We start from the raw sequence: 18,563 nt of genomic DNA on the forward strand, positions 1-18,563 counted from the left end.
TAACCTGTGCGACGTTCTCACCCTGTCTGTTCTCCTCAAGCAGAGGGTACTCCCAAGACATCTGCCAGCTGCAGCCCTGCTCCTGAGTCCCCCCTCAGTTCAGCTGAGGAGTCTGTCAACGGTCTTGGAGGGGATCCACTCGCTTCACAGTCCTCCAGTCTCAAACCTGCGTCTGAGGATCCCTCAGGTGGGGAGTCCCAGCCCGGCACCCCGCTGCCTGTCCCCGGTCATTCGGGTCTCAGTATCCAGGAAATGGTTGCCATGTCTGTTGAGCTTGATACTTATGCCATCACCAAAAAGGTTAAGGAGGTGCTGACTGATAATAACCTTGGTAAGAAACACAGGAGGTGCTGTCTTTGCAGTTTAGTTGATAATTCTTTTGCCCTTCCCCTGCATCATGATGAATTATTCAGCCTTAGAATCAGTTCTCTGAAATGACCATTCCATTTTACTCTCTCTCGCCCTAACCAGGCCAGCGTCTGTTTGGGGAGACTATCCTGGGTCTGACTCAGGGTTCTGTCTCAGACCTGCTGGCCAGGCCCAAACCCTGGCACAAGCTCAGCCTGAAAGGCCGAGAGCCATTCGTCCGTATGCAGCTCTGGATCCAGGACCCACACAGTGTGGAGAAACTCATGGACATGAAGCGCCTGGAGAAGAAAGGTGTGTGTGCTAAAAGCTCAATCATGAGAAATATAGAGCAGCATGTCTCCCCAAATAATGAACAAAAGACCGTGACAGAAAAACGTTCATGTTATCTGCTTAAGCAGGCATTTATTTGATAAACAGTCACAAAAAGACAGCAGCCTTTGAATTACACATGCACATCTGCACACACAATATCCTTTGTGCAGGACAGCAGAGCATGTTGTGCAGATCACAGTCATCTTGGTGTGATGTCAGTAACAATCAGGACTGTAGACATCACATACTGTATTAGATGTGACAGCTCGGGGACTGCCGGGGGCCTGCTTACTCACAGTCATCAGCACTCCTCTTCATCATCCTCATCATCATAATAATCATCAGTGTCTATAAGCTTGTATTTTTATCATTTGTTCCTGCATCGCCCACTCTATCACTCCATCATTATTTATTCCCCTCTGTTTGCATGATGCGTTTAAGAATCAGCAAAGCCAAAGGGCCTCACCCCGCTCGCTGCCTCACAGTGACCCCCGATGCTCACTTGAAGCTCTCTCTGTAGAAAAGAGATACGCGTTTTTGAACCAGCCAGCAGGCACAAGCATCAGGGGTCAGTTTAGCCTCCTGATATCCCAGATAAGGCACAAGGGCAAAAAACAAAACTGACCTTACAACAGTGAGTTTGGATTGTGGATGGGTGGGGTTACTCTCCATTCAACTTTGTTTCAGATTACTGACCCCAAAGTAATGTATCTGAATAGCAACAGGGAATAGTCCTGGCTGACAGCACAGCCCAGAGGAAAGACATGGACCTAGTACAGAGTAACCGCATTTGACCTCTCACCCTTGTGGCACAAGCCTGCGAGGCAGCACACAACTTTCAGAGTGGTCTAACCTTGCTCTGAGGGGTCTTTCTCTGCAACACTAATATATCCGGCAGCATATATTGGGGTTGAAAAAATGTCAACCTCATGCAAAGCTGCCATGAGCTGTTCGGTTTTAGCTGCTGGTGCTCCGTGTGAATGGCTCTGCTTGTTCGCTTTAAAATGGATGAGATGCTTTCATTGTTAGTTCCGGAGAAAGACAATAGCACCACCTAGTGGCTGTCATAGAAGATAGAAGAAGAGTGAGAAACCAGGCTGGATAAAGAAAAACGATTGAATGTTTTTGCTTGGAATATTGCTGTAACAGTTATTGATCATATACATGTTAACTAATACACTAAAAAATAATCTCTTGTCCATTCAGCTGATCCATAGTAGTTTTTCTTCACATACAGATTGCTTGTCAATTGTCATTCTAATTCTAAACAACTAGAACTTGGTGATTTAGGCGAGAGCCTCAATCTGCTGCAGATATAATGTAATATTGTCATTCTTCTTGATTATTTATCAAATCATGTATTTTCTGATGCACTGATTTCCACTTCTTGTTTTTTATTTGCTGTTTAGCTTACATGAAGAGGCGGCTAAGCTCCCTGAGTGATAGCCATCCTGTGGACGTGGGTTTAGTGGGGCAAGATTACATGCAGGGCTCCCAGAGCCCGGTTCATCAGCATCTGAAGAAAGCCAGGGTGGTGCTGGGCCCCGAGGAGAAGGAGGCCCTAAAAAGGGCCTACCAGCAGAAGCCCTATCCCTCCCCAAAAACCATTGAGGAGCTGGCCTCCCAGCTCAACCTGAAGACCAGTACTGTCATCAACTGGTTCCATAACTACAGGTGACCTATTGCATTGCCTTACATATACCTATGTGTGTATGTGAATGATGGATCCATATTGTATTGTTAAATAAATGGACATTGTTTAAGGAAGGGCTTTTATGCCTGCCCTGTTTTAATAAACATCACATCAGTGCACTCATGCAGTATTTTAAGATTAGTTAAATGTAAAATGTGTTGCGTCTGACAGATTTAATTTCAGGATTTGGGTAGTGTGACTGACTTCTGTGTCTCTCTTTAGGTCACGCATCCGGCGAGAGCTCTTCATAGAGGAGATCCAGGCCGCTGGAGGGTTAGGGCATGGCAGTGAGGGGGGCTCCCCATCCCTCCGAGGGTCCAAATCAGGAGAGGGGGACAGCTGTGATGGGACAGAATCTGAAGGCACAGTGGAGACACGCCAGGGACTGGGCATGGGCCTGGAGGATCACAGAGGAGCATGCAAAGACGACATGGAGGTGGAGTCTGAGGCAGGGGGATCTAATAACTCCCCTGACCAGCTAGACTGCACCGGGCCAGGCTCCAGCTGTGGTCTGGGGCTCTTCAGCCTCACAGAGGCATCCTCCAGTGGCTCTGCCTCTAGTACTAACATCCCAGCCTCTGGCCCTGCCAGAAACCCCAGGGACAACAATCTGCGCAAGAAGAAAGCAGCCAATCTCAATAACATCATCCACAGGCTGGAGAAGGCTGCTAGCAAAGAGGATCCCTCAGAGTGGGAGTTCTAGCTCCTCCTGAGCATCCTGCACCCCTCTTGTCTCATAACCTCACAACCTCTAACCTTGGACCCCTCCTGCTCTGTTCCAGTTGGAGAGTGGACACAGCCAAAGTCAAGCTCAGCAGCCATTTTTATTACAGAAAAGCTTTCCGAAAAGAGGAAAGAAACAAAGAGCGGTTGGCAAAACCCTTAAAAAGAAGATTTACTGAATACCTAGAAGAACAAAATAAGAGAACCTATGCGTCTCTCCGTTTTTTTTTAAACTGAGTTTTGTTTTTGTACTGAGAAAAGCACTTAGCCGTCCTGCTGGCCTCCGGCCCTGCTGTACCTTCCCCTATCACCAGCCACTGGTGCACCAGACTGGTTCCTCCTGAGCGTGGGTCTGACCCACAGCTGAGGATGAAACCTGGACTCAGAAACACAGGCAAGGCCTGACACAGCAGCTGTCACAGTGATAGACACTGTTAGATGATAGATAGAGACAGGAACTCTCTTACAAGAACTCTCACTTTCTTAAAGGAGATTTTTTCCGCTCTTCTTCTCACCTCCCAAGTGTCCACAAACCTCCCCTCACTCAGTGAGACGCCTCATTTTTCACACTGTAGAGTGACTGTTACAAACCCTTTGCCTTTTTCACTCACTGCGTGTGTGTGTGTGTGCGTTTTTGTATGTTAGGGGTTGCGTCAGTGTGCACCTGTTTGTTTGTTTGTTTGTGTAAACACACCCAAAAATGGTGTGTGTGTGTTCTCTTCTCAATGGCAGCATGTTTTCTTTTTCATCTCACTCCTACACTCTTAAGAGGGTAGTGGAAGGCCTGCCGGCTGAGCTGCCATGGTTACTGATGTAAGAGAGATGAACTTTGACCTGTTGTGTCCCATATCCTATCCTGCTGACAGCCATGTGATGGCCAGAAGGATCTCTAATTCCTCACAAACACACGCACTCATCTGAAGAGGAAGGATGGAAAGAACCCTCTTTTGCCTCCTTAAACCCGTCTTTAAAGGATGAAGGATGATCTCTTTTTTTTGATATTGCAATTTGGTTGCCAATAAGAGATTGCACAGTCTATTGACTCTAAAGAGTACAAAATAGGGAATTTTAGGAAGCATTTTAATTAGTACAAAATAAGAACAGAAAATAAGAGAATAACAAGTTACTGTCTTTAAAAAAAAAAAACCCTGATTAGAATGGAATAATGTTGCGTTTTTAAAATACGATACAATGAATTCACGTAGTACTGTAGCTTTCTGACACATTGATACTTCACGTGTCTCTTGTTGTTTGAGGTCGTGCACGTCACAGCTTTTGCCCAGCACTGGACCTGCTGGGTGTGTGTGTGTCTGCACCACCAACACATTTTCTCTGTTCACAAACACATCTTTTTATAGGCCAAATCAGGAAGAGTGTGTGTGTGTATGTTTGTCTGTGTGAGCGTGTGTCTGTGTGCATTTGTATTTGCTTGCATGTAAGTCAGGGTCGAGGTCAATTCACTCAGAAGTAAAAAATTAAGAAGAAGTTTATCAATAATGACATTTTTGACTGAAATAATGGGTTTTATGTAGAATACTTGATTAATCTGTACTTTCTGGTGTCTGCCGTCAAAGTGAATTCACCCCCACCCTGGTGTGAGTAGTTTCCACTCTCCTCCAGTCTATCCTGTATCCAGGGATGTTTTGCATTGAATTCTACTGTATACACTACAAATTATAAGGCATATCACCTCCTCCCTGTCCCACACAAGCCCTCAGTGCCTGTCAGCCTACTGCCTCCCCTTGTGTGTGTGTGTGTGTGTGTGTGTGTGTGTGTGCGTGTGTATGCGTGGGTGCATGTACACACATGCCTGTCAATACATGCGTGTGCACAAATGTGTGCGATTGAGGAGTGTTCAGTGTTTCCAATGAGTGGGGTCATATTTCTTATCTACTTGCACACACTACTAGTGCACAACTGACACCCTTCTTTAAGCTGTTTGATGCGTTACCATTACATTAATCTTCTCACAAAGTAGTGTAATACTATGATTTACTGTAGCTTGGTTTTATTGCTATTTTGCATTTATAGTTTGGTTTTTATTCTGCTTATTTATAGGTGCTGTATTTTTTTCATTTAATGTCTTATCATTTGAGTTGTCTATTTTTTAAGGGATTATACTGTTCCTGAGGGCAAGTAACATTTTTATTAGACGTATAGACTGCCGGCAGTATTGGTTAATATTTACAAAGATGTACTAGTTCTCGTTTGTTTGTATGTTCATGAATCCTAAAGTTTAGTGTCATTTCAATAGCTTTGAAAAAAATGTGTTTGCTACAGTCCATGCTCCCGTAAGCATTAAGCTTTTACCACAACAGTTATGCTCTTACATTGCTAGCTAGAGAATCAAAGGACATATCAAGATCGGTGAATATATGATAGCATATCTCTTTTCCTGTTTTCTATCCTTCTACAATGTTCATTTTTGTTCGGCTGTTTCTTGGGCAAGCCCGGCACCAACGTCCGGCAGGGCATGCAGCTTTCTTTAGATAGACGTCGCCCACTCTGTAATCACGTTACCATAATTATGCAGGTCCCATTGTTTAGACTTTGTCAAATAGGTCAAATGAAATTACCTAAACTTGAAAACAGAAGTAACTTGAAAGAGGTCATATCTGCCAAATTGAGATTAGAAAAGTATACCAGCTAGCAGGGGTGCTACGTCAGATTGAACAGATAGCCAGCCTATGATTATGCAGAATATATATTGCAGTCTGTAACAAAGCACTTATTAGGATCTTTCTGAAGACTTACTTGGGACAGGGTCTGTAAACACTACGACAGAGTACGAGCCCGGGATCCTGGGAAAATGTTTGCCTTTTTCAAAAAGTGGTTGTGAACCAAGCACAGACTCTTCTCCGCATCCGAACACTAAAATTAAAACATAAGATTGCTGTATCCATGTTTTCTAAATGATAAACTGTAGTCTATTACAGTAGCCCCTATTTCAAACTCCAGATAACTGTGTGACAGAAAGGGCCTTTGTCCTGTACAGTTGTAGATATTATGAGTAAACTCCTGTTATGGTTTCTATCCAAAATGTCCTCAGTCCATCCTTAAGCCTCCCCTTTCCCTGAATGTACATCCAGATGTATTGGCAGCCTATCAAAAGACACTGATAACCTCATTGCACTCTATTAGGATGCATTAGGTCAAATTGGATTTTCCAGTGTATCTAATAATTGCAAATTCCGCAAACATTGGCGCTTCCTGTGGACGACTGATGTGAAACATCTGTCTTCTGCAGAATACTGAAGGCTTCTTGCCTTCTGTTGGACTGCTCGGATTGGACAACCACAGTATGTTTAATTGTGATGAATAGCTACTGTAAAGTTTATAAGCACTTAACCCATTTGCCATTTTATAGCCAGATCCATCAACTCACCCAATCCATGTGAGATCATCAGATTTGTGCCTTTAACTGCCAAGCAGGGCACCAAACTAGTGATGTCATTAGATGTAGATGATTTCACCTGATTTGTTCATAATATAGCCCACATCTTGACCCAAATTAATTTCCCATGCACTTCATAAATATTGGTACTTTTGAAGTTGACTTGTCTCAGCTCTCTGGAGAGGGTTGTATATAATTCCTGGAGTGTAGTGAAAGAGTAAAAGGAGAACAGCGAGCTTGTGTATTCTTATGACTGACTTGCAGACATGTTTCCGTCCGGGTCTTATTTCAGACAGTTGTTTTCCCACAATGCATTTCTTACGTTGTACATAACCTGATCTAGCAGCGAAAGGCCAGAGCATTGAATGAAGGAGGAAGCATGCAGAAAACAGCATACACTGTAATAACACTGAATTTATTCATAGGGCATTTTGTATTTTTCTGTTTGTGTCAGGTTTGCTGTGACATTAATAGTGGCACTACAGGTATTGATTATGACGTGTGCCAATTCAAATGGTTATTTGGAAAAGAGACGTGTAAATACAGTCAATCAAGTAGCTATTGATTCACTTTTGTCACAGTATGCTTTTGTTTGAAGGCAGGAGGAGAGAAGGGACGATTCAGGACTTTTCCATGATCCACAGATATTTTTCTACAAATTTAAATCAGATGATTCTATACACTGTTGAATAACATTGTAAAGGTGTAACAGATGCTGTATATCATATCATGTTTTCTGAAGTCGTAAAGCTTTACTGTATGATCTGTTGAAGTAGTGGTTATTCATTTTGACATATTAGTTGTAATGGAAGCCCAAACAGCAGCACTGGTCACCATATTCAGGAAAAAAAAAGAAAGAAAGAAAAACCTCAGATGTTTTTTGTAATACTTTTAGAATATATCTTATGAAGTGGGTTTTGTAAGGAAACACTTTCGGAATCAGTGGTGCTGTATGCATAGCACACTCAGTAATACATACACACATAATACAGCACAATACACTCATCCTTTAAACCCCCCCCCCCCACCCCCCCCCCCCCCCCCCCCCCCCCCCCCACTTTACTTGCGTGCTTTTTTTATGTTATTTCGCTCACCTCTCACATTGGCTAATTTTTAAGTCTTAAACCATTTCCTCTTATCTCATCAGTTATTTCATGCTTAACTGTACAGTTTTTACCACCCAGAGACCGACTCCGGAGTGCTAAACATTTCAGCGACTGCTTGCAAGACTTAAAAGAGGAAGCATAAAGCCAAATAGTGAAGTTAGTTATCCACCACTGTTGAAAGGTTGCTGACAGTTTTCTGAATGTTGCTACCTTGTGTCGTGGCTTCAGTTCACCCATAGCTAAACCACAGTGTAGTCTGACAACCAAACGACCTGGGGAGATCTTCTTCCCCCTCCTTTTGGAAAGCTTTAAGATGCTTGTTGAGGCTTTAGCAATTCAGAGTGTTTTTAGATGATCTTTCCAACCTTTGTCATCAACAATGTGGAAGTAATAATTCTCATAACTTCTCCCACTGCTTATTTTGTGAGTGTGTGTGTGTGTGTGTGCGCGTACATGTGTGTTGTAGTACAAAAGGCTGCATGACTGTAAAGGGATGGTTAAGATGTTTTTTGAAAGATGTTTCCCTAGCACTTCTGTCACTCCTGAGATGCTTTTTTCTCCTTGTTGGGGTCTCCTTCCCTTTTGTTTTTCCTCATGTATCATTGTTTCTTTATCTTTCTATTTACTAAACGTATCATGTTGTTTGTTCTCAGCACTGTAAAACAGTCCCTTCTACAACATTGAAAAGCAATATCACTGTATGAAACGTTCACAATGTATTTGTTATGATTGACATTTGATTCATCATCATCATTATTATTCACATGCACCCTAGGTGTGATAATTGAAGTAAATCTCTTTTATACAAATACTAAAAGTGTACTGTGGTAGTTTTTTTTTTCTTTGCGAAATGTCTTGTTGGAAATGTCTTTGTTGAACCTGTGCATGGTTAATAAGTATTCTCAGAGAAAGAGATCACTTAGAAAGTCAGGGAAGAAAGTAGGTGTAGCGGGTTTCAGTCATGTTGGGATGTTGGACAGCTTCTGCCATTTACAGCCACCACAGGTGAGTTATTTTGGGAACTAATCAAATCTAAAGCAAACGGGAATAAAGCCATATTCAAATTATATGTATTTCTCCTCTACCCCCTCACAGGCCGGTATGCAGAGCTGCAGGTGGAGTTTTCGGCTGCGGTGCGCACCAGTGCGGAGCAGAAGGAGCTGATCCTGAAGCTGGAGCACGACCTGAGCACCATCCAGGACATGTCCACCCTGCAGCGTCCCGACGCCGACGGCTCCGAGGTCAGCAACATGGAGAACATCCCGGACCCCGTCAAAGAGGCCTCTGCAATGTTTAGTGGTATGTCCCCGGGTTAAAAAAAGCTGTTTAAAGGACTGTACAAAAATGATTGGGTCCCAGTTGATTTGAACCCTCCCTGTGGCTTAATACGACAATGTGATGTAGCAGTTTGCTATTGACACAGTTAAGTGTATACATCATTTTAATCGACATTCCACTTTATTTAAATGCAAACCTTTCATTTAAAACTTAAAGGTTCAGATAGAAAAGTCGTCTTTCCCCAAGAAGCCAATATACTGTATCCATGAAGCAAATTCATAAGAAAGGTAATCTAAAATGACTTAAGCTAAAACATTTTTACTTGAGTTCTATTGTGTCTAAAGGAGTCTTTACATCAACTTTGTAGTAACTATTGACATGCTTGATCCGGAGAATTATTATATTATATAATCCCTAAAACCATTCCACACTTTCCCCACAAATGTAGACTACTCTATACAAATCTAAATTATTACTTAAAGGTGGGGTAGGTAATTTTGGAGAAACCGGCTCGAGATCGCTAGAATTTGAAAATACACAACCGGAGAAAATCTGCCACTTCCTTACAGAGCCCCTCCTCCAACACACACGAACGCGCACATGACCAATGAGGGCACGAGATAAGTTTGTGCACAGATGGAAGGCTGACAGGCAGGTAGGCCATCCAGTTATTTTAGCCGGGCTGGCTAAAATGATTGGTCGTGCTTTTTACAGTACTACGGCTTCCACCGATGACATTTTTTTATGGATTTTTTGTCAAAACACTTAACATCCCGATAGCAATGAATATCTTAAGAGCATTCCATGGAATATAACAAAAAGTGTATCTCGAGCCGGTTTCTCAAACTTACCTACCCCACCTTTAATAACACACTATTAAGGTTATCGCTGGTAGTTATTATTTAAGGACAGTGTGGATGGGGTTTGATGAAGTAAAGATCCCCAGATCACTTCCTCATTGAAAATGCTTTGTTCTTAAAGAGAGGAGACCCCGTGCATGTGGTGTCAGTCAGTCTGACTGAAACAGGAAAACTTCTCTAACTGTAATGTTTAACCTGCTGAGCCCCTGCTGAAGGTTTGTCAGAGTTAATACTAAAGACTAGCCTGACCAGAGCGATTTAATAGTTACATTTTCTAGATATAGTTGATCATATAACATGCCCTTATGACCATTATGACTTATGGCAATCAGGTAGGGATTAGAATTTCCCCTTCCGGCTTTAGTAAAGTATGCATTATTTTTGTTATTATATAAGAAGTGTATTTTCCCCTCCAGGTGCGGGCCCCCACCCTGAGCTGCCTCAGGGCCAGATGGACTCTCTGCTCTCCATCATCTCCAGCCAAAGGGAGAGGTTTCGCTCCCGCAATCAGGAGCTCGAAGCTGTGAGTCATGATCACACACACACACACACACACACACACACACACGCACACACACTTCCTGTATTCCTGTGTTTTTTTTTCTGGGAAAGACTAATTTCTCATCTATTTGTTTTGTCCCCTGCAGGAGAGTCGCTCCGTGCAGCAGACCATGCAGGCGCTGCAGAGCGAGCTGGACAGCCTGAGAGCAGATAACATCAAACTCTACGAGAAAATCAAGTTCCTGCAGAGCTACCCTGGCAGAGTGCGTCTGTGTGTGTGTGTGTCTGTGTCTGTGTGTATCTGTGCATGTGCGTGAATGAATGATTGCACTCTACATGGGTGATGTTTTGTTGATTTGTCTAAAATATTTAGCAGGAATATTAAAGTCAGTGTGTGTGTGTGTTCTCTGTGCTGCAGGCTGGAGGTAGTGACGACACCGTGATGCGCTACTCCTCCCAGTACGAGGAGAGACTGGATCCGTTTGCTTCTTTCAGCAAGAAGGTACAAGACACACACCTTTTTAATATTTACACAAAAACACTCTTCCCTTAAACAGTCTGAAACCAACTGCCATATGTTGCATCATTTAGTTTTTTACTGTCATAGCTTCTTTCTCTGATATCTGACAACTGACCAAAAATATTTAAGGCCTGATGAAAGTTGTTATTTGCTGATTTTGTGGTTCAACATTCATCAAAACAATAAAAATTATTTTTGAGAATAAGAGCCAAGAGCGAAACACAACATGTTGTGTCCTGAGTAAGGGGATGATTCAAAAAGCTCTTGATTGATTCTTCAAACCAGGAAATGAGATACCGTTTTGCACTTCCTGTTGTTGTCTTGTAGAAAATGTATTGACATAAGGTCTGTGGTTAACACAAGCTTAAGAGATTTTCACGTTTTGTTCTACTACATATTCAGTAAATACCACTAAGATTATTTTAAAGAGTTTTTATTTTTTTACTTTTAGCCAATTGCATTTATGCTTCAAAATCTATAAAAGTCGTGTTCAGTTCAGGTTATCTTCAATGTTGAGCTCGACTCTTCTGGGTTTCAGGAGCGTCAGCGCAGATACCTGAGCCTCAGCCCCTGGGATAAAGCAACTCTGAGCCTTGTAAGCCACGCACACGCACACGCACACACACACACACACACACACACACACACACACACACACACACACACACTCTTGATGTGTTTGGTGCAGTCTCTTCACTAATCCTCTTGTTTTTGTCTCTCAGGGTCGTGTGATTCTCTCCAACAAGATGGCCAGGACCATTGCTTTCTTCTACACCTTGTTCCTGCATTGTCTGGTCTTCCTGGTGGGTCTCCTTTCAACGCAGAGGAGCTCCTGAACCTTAATGAAACAGATCCTTTCTTTTTATATTCAACATTTCTTTAAAAGTTCAAACAAGGCGACCCAAACAGACAAGGACACATTCACTTAAAAGGATATCTATCAGAAATAGACTCCTATATACACATGTAAAAAAACTAAAAGGGAGAAAGGTAGGTTACAGACAGCCTATTTAGGGTTAACAGCAGTTCATTAGTCGCAATGTATTACTTAATAATTGATCTCTAAACAGATTGCCAAGCAGGAAATGTTTAGCTTTATTATGGCATATATCAATCCAGTTTTTCAATAGAGAGCCTCTAATAAGCAGCCAATAGAGCCAAGGTTGCAGCCCATTTGTAATATATGTGTATGTGTGCTGTTCCTCGTACATCAGGGAAACATCCTTACTGTTATTTATTTATTTTCAGGTGCTGTACAAGACAGCCTGGAGCGAGAGTATCGGCAGAGACTGCTCCGCTTTCTGTGCTAAGAAGTGAGTGTGTTCACCTCAGGGTTTTAACATCTCTAACATCTCAACACGTATGATTTGATCATAGTAACAAATACTTGATGTAATCTTTCCCTTTTTTTTGTATTCCTCTCCCAGGTACTCTGACCACCTCCACCAATTCCATGAGAACGACCAAAACCTTTGAGCTGGTCCCACATTCAGCAGCATGCATGTCCTGCTCAGAAGAGGTCCCTCTTTGAGCTCCTCATGAAGACGGGGCTTCACTTTTCTTCTTGCAATAGCTTTTAATATCCACAAGGGGGCGGTTTAAGGCTGCAAATCCGACGGTTGATTCAAAAACAGATTCTTGTTTTTGTTTCTCTAAATATAATCATAAGGATAATATATATAAGTCTAAAACTATAATCCTTGGTTTCCTCTTATACTCTTAACATAATAAGGAAAGCAAATAATTGATCATGTGATATAATCTGTGCCGTTGAAGCACACATGAAATGAAGTTAATATTGTGTGTATCTTCCCGTACAGAAGGGACCGGAGTACAAGGATTATTTTGTTTTGTGATTTATCCTGGGTTTAGCTGGAATTTAGAATAATTAGAGAAATGTAATCATTAGAAATAAAGTTAATATAAGATTAAAGGTAATATGGTTGAGGTTATAATTAGATTGGGGAGTGTTATGTATAAGTATAAGGAGCATTAATGAGGAGGTGGTCGTTTTAGGAGGTTATGGCAATGGAACAATATATACAGTAGTTATTCCTAGGGCTCAATCTTCTGAGATGTGTCCTACTTGAGTTTGACTAATATCATTGATTCATTCGTAAAATTTGTTTTGAATGTTTAAATCATTTAATTGTTACTGTTAGATATGAAGAAATTAAGAGATGAGGGTGAGGGGCAGCGATACACTAATGGTTACTAACTAAAATAGCTTCCTCGTATTATTCTCTTGAAGGATCACTGTGCATGCTTACCTGCTTACTTCTTTCTCTTCTCCCTGACATCGCAGATATATTCCAAATAAAGACTATGCAGCATCGTTCCTGGTATCATTTTAATTTAAAATGTCTTGTGAGCACTGTGTTGTAGTGAAGCTGGCAACATATTGATATGTTTGTTTTATAATGTGTGCATGACATAGAATATATTAATTAGAATAGTTATATTAGTCCCACACAGAGGAAATGTACATCGTTACAGCAGAATTTAAGTGGCAGGCACACATTAATAAAATAAACATTAAATGGGTAACTAATGGAGAGTAATGAAGTAGCTGCAAGATGAAGGTAAGTATTGCAGTATTGCACATTTTTCTTTTCATGTATTATTACACCATTTGGTGTAAAGTTGAAGACAGTTATAGCAACACTTGTGCTGTTGAATGACTACCAGATATTGTGGATTTCTTTTTAATTGTCAACTAAATCTCAAGAAAAGAGTAAAAAAAACATGAGTGAAGTTGTCCTAATAGCTGGACCAGCTGATTCCTGGTTTAGCTCCACTGTTTGGATATTACGAAGAAAATTACTCTCTGATTTCTCCTTTAAGTTGACAGCTGATTTCTAAAAGCTTGCAACAATGACAGTGAGAGGGTGTGTTTTTTTTCTGTCCCTCGCATGAAGCCGGCTGCCGACAGAGAAGCCCATCATGTGGTAAAAGGAGGTGAGATACTCAGGTCTATTTAAGCAAACCGTTTTTCTTATCACCTTGTCTTTCCTTATCGATGGCACAGGCAGCATGGTGGTGACGGTGGAGGGAGATATCATGTTTAGTCAGATGACAGTCTTTGCTGTCCGGTCGTTGAAAATCACTGTCGTAAAGCTCCATTGTTGTCCAAGAGTTATCAATGAGACACTGTTTCACCCAGTGACATTTTCCCTGAACACAATCACAGGGGAAATGTTGAGGTACCTGTACATTTTTTTGTTTTAACTTTGCATTCCACTTTAAACTTCCAATCCAGTTAATCTCAGAGGTAAATATTGTCCTTTTTATTACATGTATCTGTCAATTTTGGCTAGTTTACAAATTAAGATTTTTACGCTGCAAACAGACACTAATTATTTTGAGAATCTATCATTTTTTCCCAGAATTGATTGAATGTGAAAACTTGTTTTATTAATGTCAAGGTTTGTAGGCTACTGTTGGTTGGGTAAAACAATACTTTATCCTTGGGTCATTGTAAAGACATATCGGTACCACTTTACAATAAGACTACCCTTATAAAGGATTCATAAAGGGTTTATAATTAGGTTATGAATTAGGTTGTAAACACTTTATTAATCATTAAGAACCATTTATAAACCAGTTCTAACATAGTTTGCATACATCAACACAGGCTCACTATTTGGCAAGATGACTAAGTGGCTACTTGGCGAGAATCAACTCGGTGAACAACAGATACCAAGGATGCTGGCTGATGAAGAAGACGAAGTAAGCTAAGTAGCCAATATAAGACTTAGCAGTACAGATACATGTGGGCTCACTATTTGGCAAGCAACCAGTCACAGTCGCCCTGTTTATCTCATGTCTTATAAAAGCTTATTAATGATTTATAAAGTGTTCACAACCTAATTAATACATGAATTACAAACTATTCGTAAACCCTTTATAAGGGTAGTCTTATTGTAAAGTGGTACCGACATATCAAATCTCTCATTTTCACTGAAAAACCAAGAAGATAATCAGCTTGATTCATAACGAAAAATATGTGTTAGAAACAAGTACCACCTCAACCAATGAGCCTACAACGATTAAAACAGGCTTTTACAATAATGCTTTAGTAATGATATTTTGATGATGGCATGTATAACAGTAACGGGGTATTTACTTTTACATTTTCCTGGCTTTTTACTTTCAACAGAGTTTTTTTTATAGTGTGTAGTACATTTTACAGTGTAGTATTTATACAATCATTACAATAATCATGGCTACTGTAGATCCTTTTCAGTAAATCTAAATAATAATAATAATAATAATAAATAAAAGGACACCAGCCATACCATTTTAAACAAAGAGTAATATAGCAATGGTCTCTTTTACACAAGTCATGATGCTAAAGAGACATGTAGGCTGACTGTGAGCACAGTGAGGAAATATCTGTTAAAAAGCTGAACCCAGAGAGAGCTATCGGGGTCTGAAGGAAACACAGGAACAAATGTGCTGATTCAAATGTCAAGACCCACTGATAGCTGCTGGTATTTTAGTATTATGACTGAATCAGACTGCATTTTTCATGAGGCGTCCTCTTAAAGAGTACCTCAGCTCACAGCCATTAAAGACTAACGAGAATGGCAGTGTGCCCCCCCCCCCCCCCCCCACACACACACACACACACAATTCCTCCTTGTCCTGTCTCTACCTTAAGCCAGTTTTTGCTTATCAATCACAGCAGACTCTGAGCAATCTCAGCGCAATTACCGCCTCCGGAGAAGCATTCACCTTTGACCCCAAACCTCGGATTCACACACCTTCTTCCTCTCCCCGCCCTCCATCTTTCTTTCCTCTTCCTCCTTCGTCTCGGCTCCTCCAGCTGCCCATCCTCAGCTCCATAAATATTAACAACCTCCATCTGCGGAATAACAAAAGTCTTAAGTAAGCCTGTAATGGCCTGAGGTTATTTTTGCTGCGGTGGACGGGTCACTTCGTGGACTAATCTTTGTTCAGAGCTTTCTTTAATGACGGTACATTTGATGGGTCAGCATTTTAATTTCTGCACTGTCATGTTTGTTTTGAGACAGTTCCAAAATGTCCCTCTGCAGTGAGCAAATGAAACGTTCTGTGGAGGCATAAAAAGAAAACGTGGAAATGTTCCTTCTCTCTTTTACAGTTGTGGGTTTTCATCTCCATTATTTCATCTCCATTATGGGTTCAGCAGAGGGCAGTAAAGTTATGTTTGATTATGAAGATGAATTATTTAGCTGACTCTCGTCTGTCTGCTGGCAGCTTCCTCCTGTTTCGCCTTATCCATTTTCCACACTGGGTTTATGTTATGTTATACAACACATCCCTTTTAGTTTTAAACATTTTTAATGAGTGAATGTAATAAATGTTGTTTTCCTTTATCATCATCTGTAAACCTATTGACCGCCCTCACTGAGCGCTTTAGGGATGCGACTTATGATTTGTTTTCAAATAGCCGTCATCAAATTCTTATATATGCTGAAAGGTTGCTTTACCTGATGACAACAATGTAATTGGGCATTTTAATCACATTAGTTTGTATTTTACATTTGTATTCATATACTTAATATCTTAAATGCCTCCGGTGTTAAAGAGGTTCATTGATAGACTAACATTTTTTACTTTAAACCATATAAAATACACTATTCAAGAAATCAACTGAACAGATTTAATTCATAAACAACATTTTATTTTGTTATTTTGAATGAAGTTTAATATGCTGAAGGTTAAAAAAATAACTGTATGCTCCAATGCTGGGGGAATTTGGACATATGCTGAGCTCAGCATTTTAATTAATCAACTAACAGCCAAAACATATTCGGTTTATAATGATTACCCAGAGAAAAGTGGTGCAATATCACATTAAAGAAGCTAAAAACAAATATGATTTGGCATTTTTGCCTCATAAGGGACAATTGTTAAAATTGTTTGTTTTTTTATTTCATCATTTGGCTGATGATGTCCTGAATGAATGAACAGTTTTCAGTTCTAGCAGTTTTTCAGTGGAGCAGCAGATCAGTGGAGGAGTTATGGAAACACTGAATCCTGCGTTAGATATTTTTTCCTCGCAGACATTGCTCCCATTCAGAGACATCCTCCTCATTCATTCTCTGTAGCTGTGAAGATCTCATTCAGCGCATTCACAGAACCTACACACCATTCAGGATTCATCCTTTGTGTCTCTGAGTAGCTCAGACCATAAACTGCAGAGGTCTGTTGCATGGATACAAAGTGTGTGTGTGTGTGGGGGTGGGGGTGGGGGGGGTGTGTGTGGGTGGTGTGTGTGTGAGCATGTCTCCTGTTTGTGTTTGGAAGGTGTTATTCGTTTTATTTTGTATAATTCATTCAGTCATAATCTCCGTTGGAAATGTCTCTGTTCCCTCTCTCTTTCTTCTTCTTCCCTCTGTCTGCATGTACTCGGTTCACCCCCTTCATCATCACCCTCCCCCCCATGGGTGTTGCTATGGAAACAGGCCTCCTCTGTCAGGTGGCCCCATGCTGAACGCTCCCCTGCTCTCTGATTTGCTCTGACATCGTCTGGCTGACTCTAAGCCACGTGATCCCAGATCAGCTAGTCCGGATGCTGAATATGGAGCATGTCTCCCCCCCCCCCCCCCCCCCCCCCCCCTCCCCTCTTAAAGACCCTCCCCACCCTGCCTTCCTCTCACCTCGTCTGGGGAAGGGACGGGTGGATTTACATCACGTTAATTCACAGACAAAAGATTATACAGTCATTGCGAAGAAGAAAAGACATGATTAACATATTCAAATGATTTGATTTACAGCCTAATTTCTACATGAATTAACCCCAATGTTCAGTTTGTGCTAAAAAAAAAATGGCATTGTTTTCCAGCATTACCTCCAATATCCATTAGTATATTTCTATTTCTGATGTTGAGGTTTTTGACTGTTGTTCATTAGAAAACAAACAATCACAGGTATATATAGTTATTTGTTTATGCATGGCCCATCATCCTTCTAAAACATGCTATTTCCTTATTTAGTTTTAATGATTATTTATGATTATTTCTTCACTTTTATCAAATGTGGAAGCTCAGTTCATGGCAAAGAAAAGGATGGCAATGAATATATTTTGAGTTGTGTTAGCGTCTGAGGAAAAACAAGATAAATATTCCCGTACTAAAGCAAATACAATACCTCAATGCAGACATACCAAGATACCATACAATCCTGCATTATACATTCACTTAAGTAAAAGTAAACAGTAATAACTTGAACTCAAGGTATTCAAATGTAAAATGTAGTTTATATTTACTCCCTTATTAGTTGCTGTTGTTAATCTTTACAGCACATGTTTTTGTTTGTAAGATCTTAATCTTGTTTGTAACCACACTGAAAAAATTAAACAGTGACTTTAATTAATTGTATAATGTCAACAGGTTTCACATAATTGTATTACGTTAGTTGAAAGCAATAATATTAAGTTGAATCTATTGTTTTTTATTTAAACGTAATATTATCTTATTATCTTAGCTTTCAACTAACCTAATACAATTATGTGTTTTCTGTTAACATAATACATTTAATCAAGTCAACGTTTCACATTTTTTTGAGTGCAGTAACTGTAGCTGTGAAATAATTATGTTGAAGTAAAATGAACATTATTTCAGTCTGAAATGTAAGAGTAAAAAGTCATACAATAAATGTACTTATTTTCCACCCCTGCCTTATGTTTCCTAAAGCACCCCAACGTTTATAGCAGTTTATTTACAACAGATGACTAACGGACGTGCTTTCCTTCCTGTTGTTGTTCCTTGTGTTGTTTACAGTGTCACTGGTCTATCCTGGGCTCATCTCCAGGAGAGGC

General features: G+C 40.6%; 1 protein-coding gene across 4 annotated transcripts in view; it reads left to right on the top strand.

The window, feature by feature from the left end:
- cux1b (cut-like homeobox 1b) overlaps window positions 1–13,094 on the top strand; it is a 60,020-nt gene extending 46,926 nt beyond the window's left edge. For 2 of the 4 annotated variants that reach the window (XM_034115123.1, XM_034115125.1), the window contains exons 19-22: window positions 41–331; window positions 472–660; window positions 2,091–2,355; window positions 2,597–8,414. In XM_034115123.1, coding sequence (XP_033971014.1) covers window positions 41–331; window positions 472–660; window positions 2,091–2,355; window positions 2,597–3,077 — 1,226 coding nt within the window. In that variant the 3' untranslated portion in view covers window positions 3,078–8,414. Of the gene's footprint in view, window positions 1–40; window positions 332–471; window positions 661–2,090; window positions 2,356–2,596; window positions 8,415–8,692; window positions 8,897–10,151; window positions 10,259–10,382; window positions 10,500–10,654; window positions 10,739–11,294; window positions 11,352–11,478; window positions 11,560–12,004; window positions 12,070–12,183 lie in introns of those variants that run through there. The other 2 variants (XM_034115126.1, XM_034115124.1) reach the window with 2 other exon arrangements.
- The last annotated feature ends 5,469 nt before the right edge of the window (window positions 13,095–18,563 follow it).

Source organism: Trematomus bernacchii, unplaced genomic scaffold (genome assembly GCF_902827165.1).
Source record: "Trematomus bernacchii unplaced genomic scaffold, fTreBer1.1, whole genome shotgun sequence".
NCBI lineage: Eukaryota > Metazoa > Chordata > Actinopteri > Perciformes > Nototheniidae > Trematomus > Trematomus bernacchii.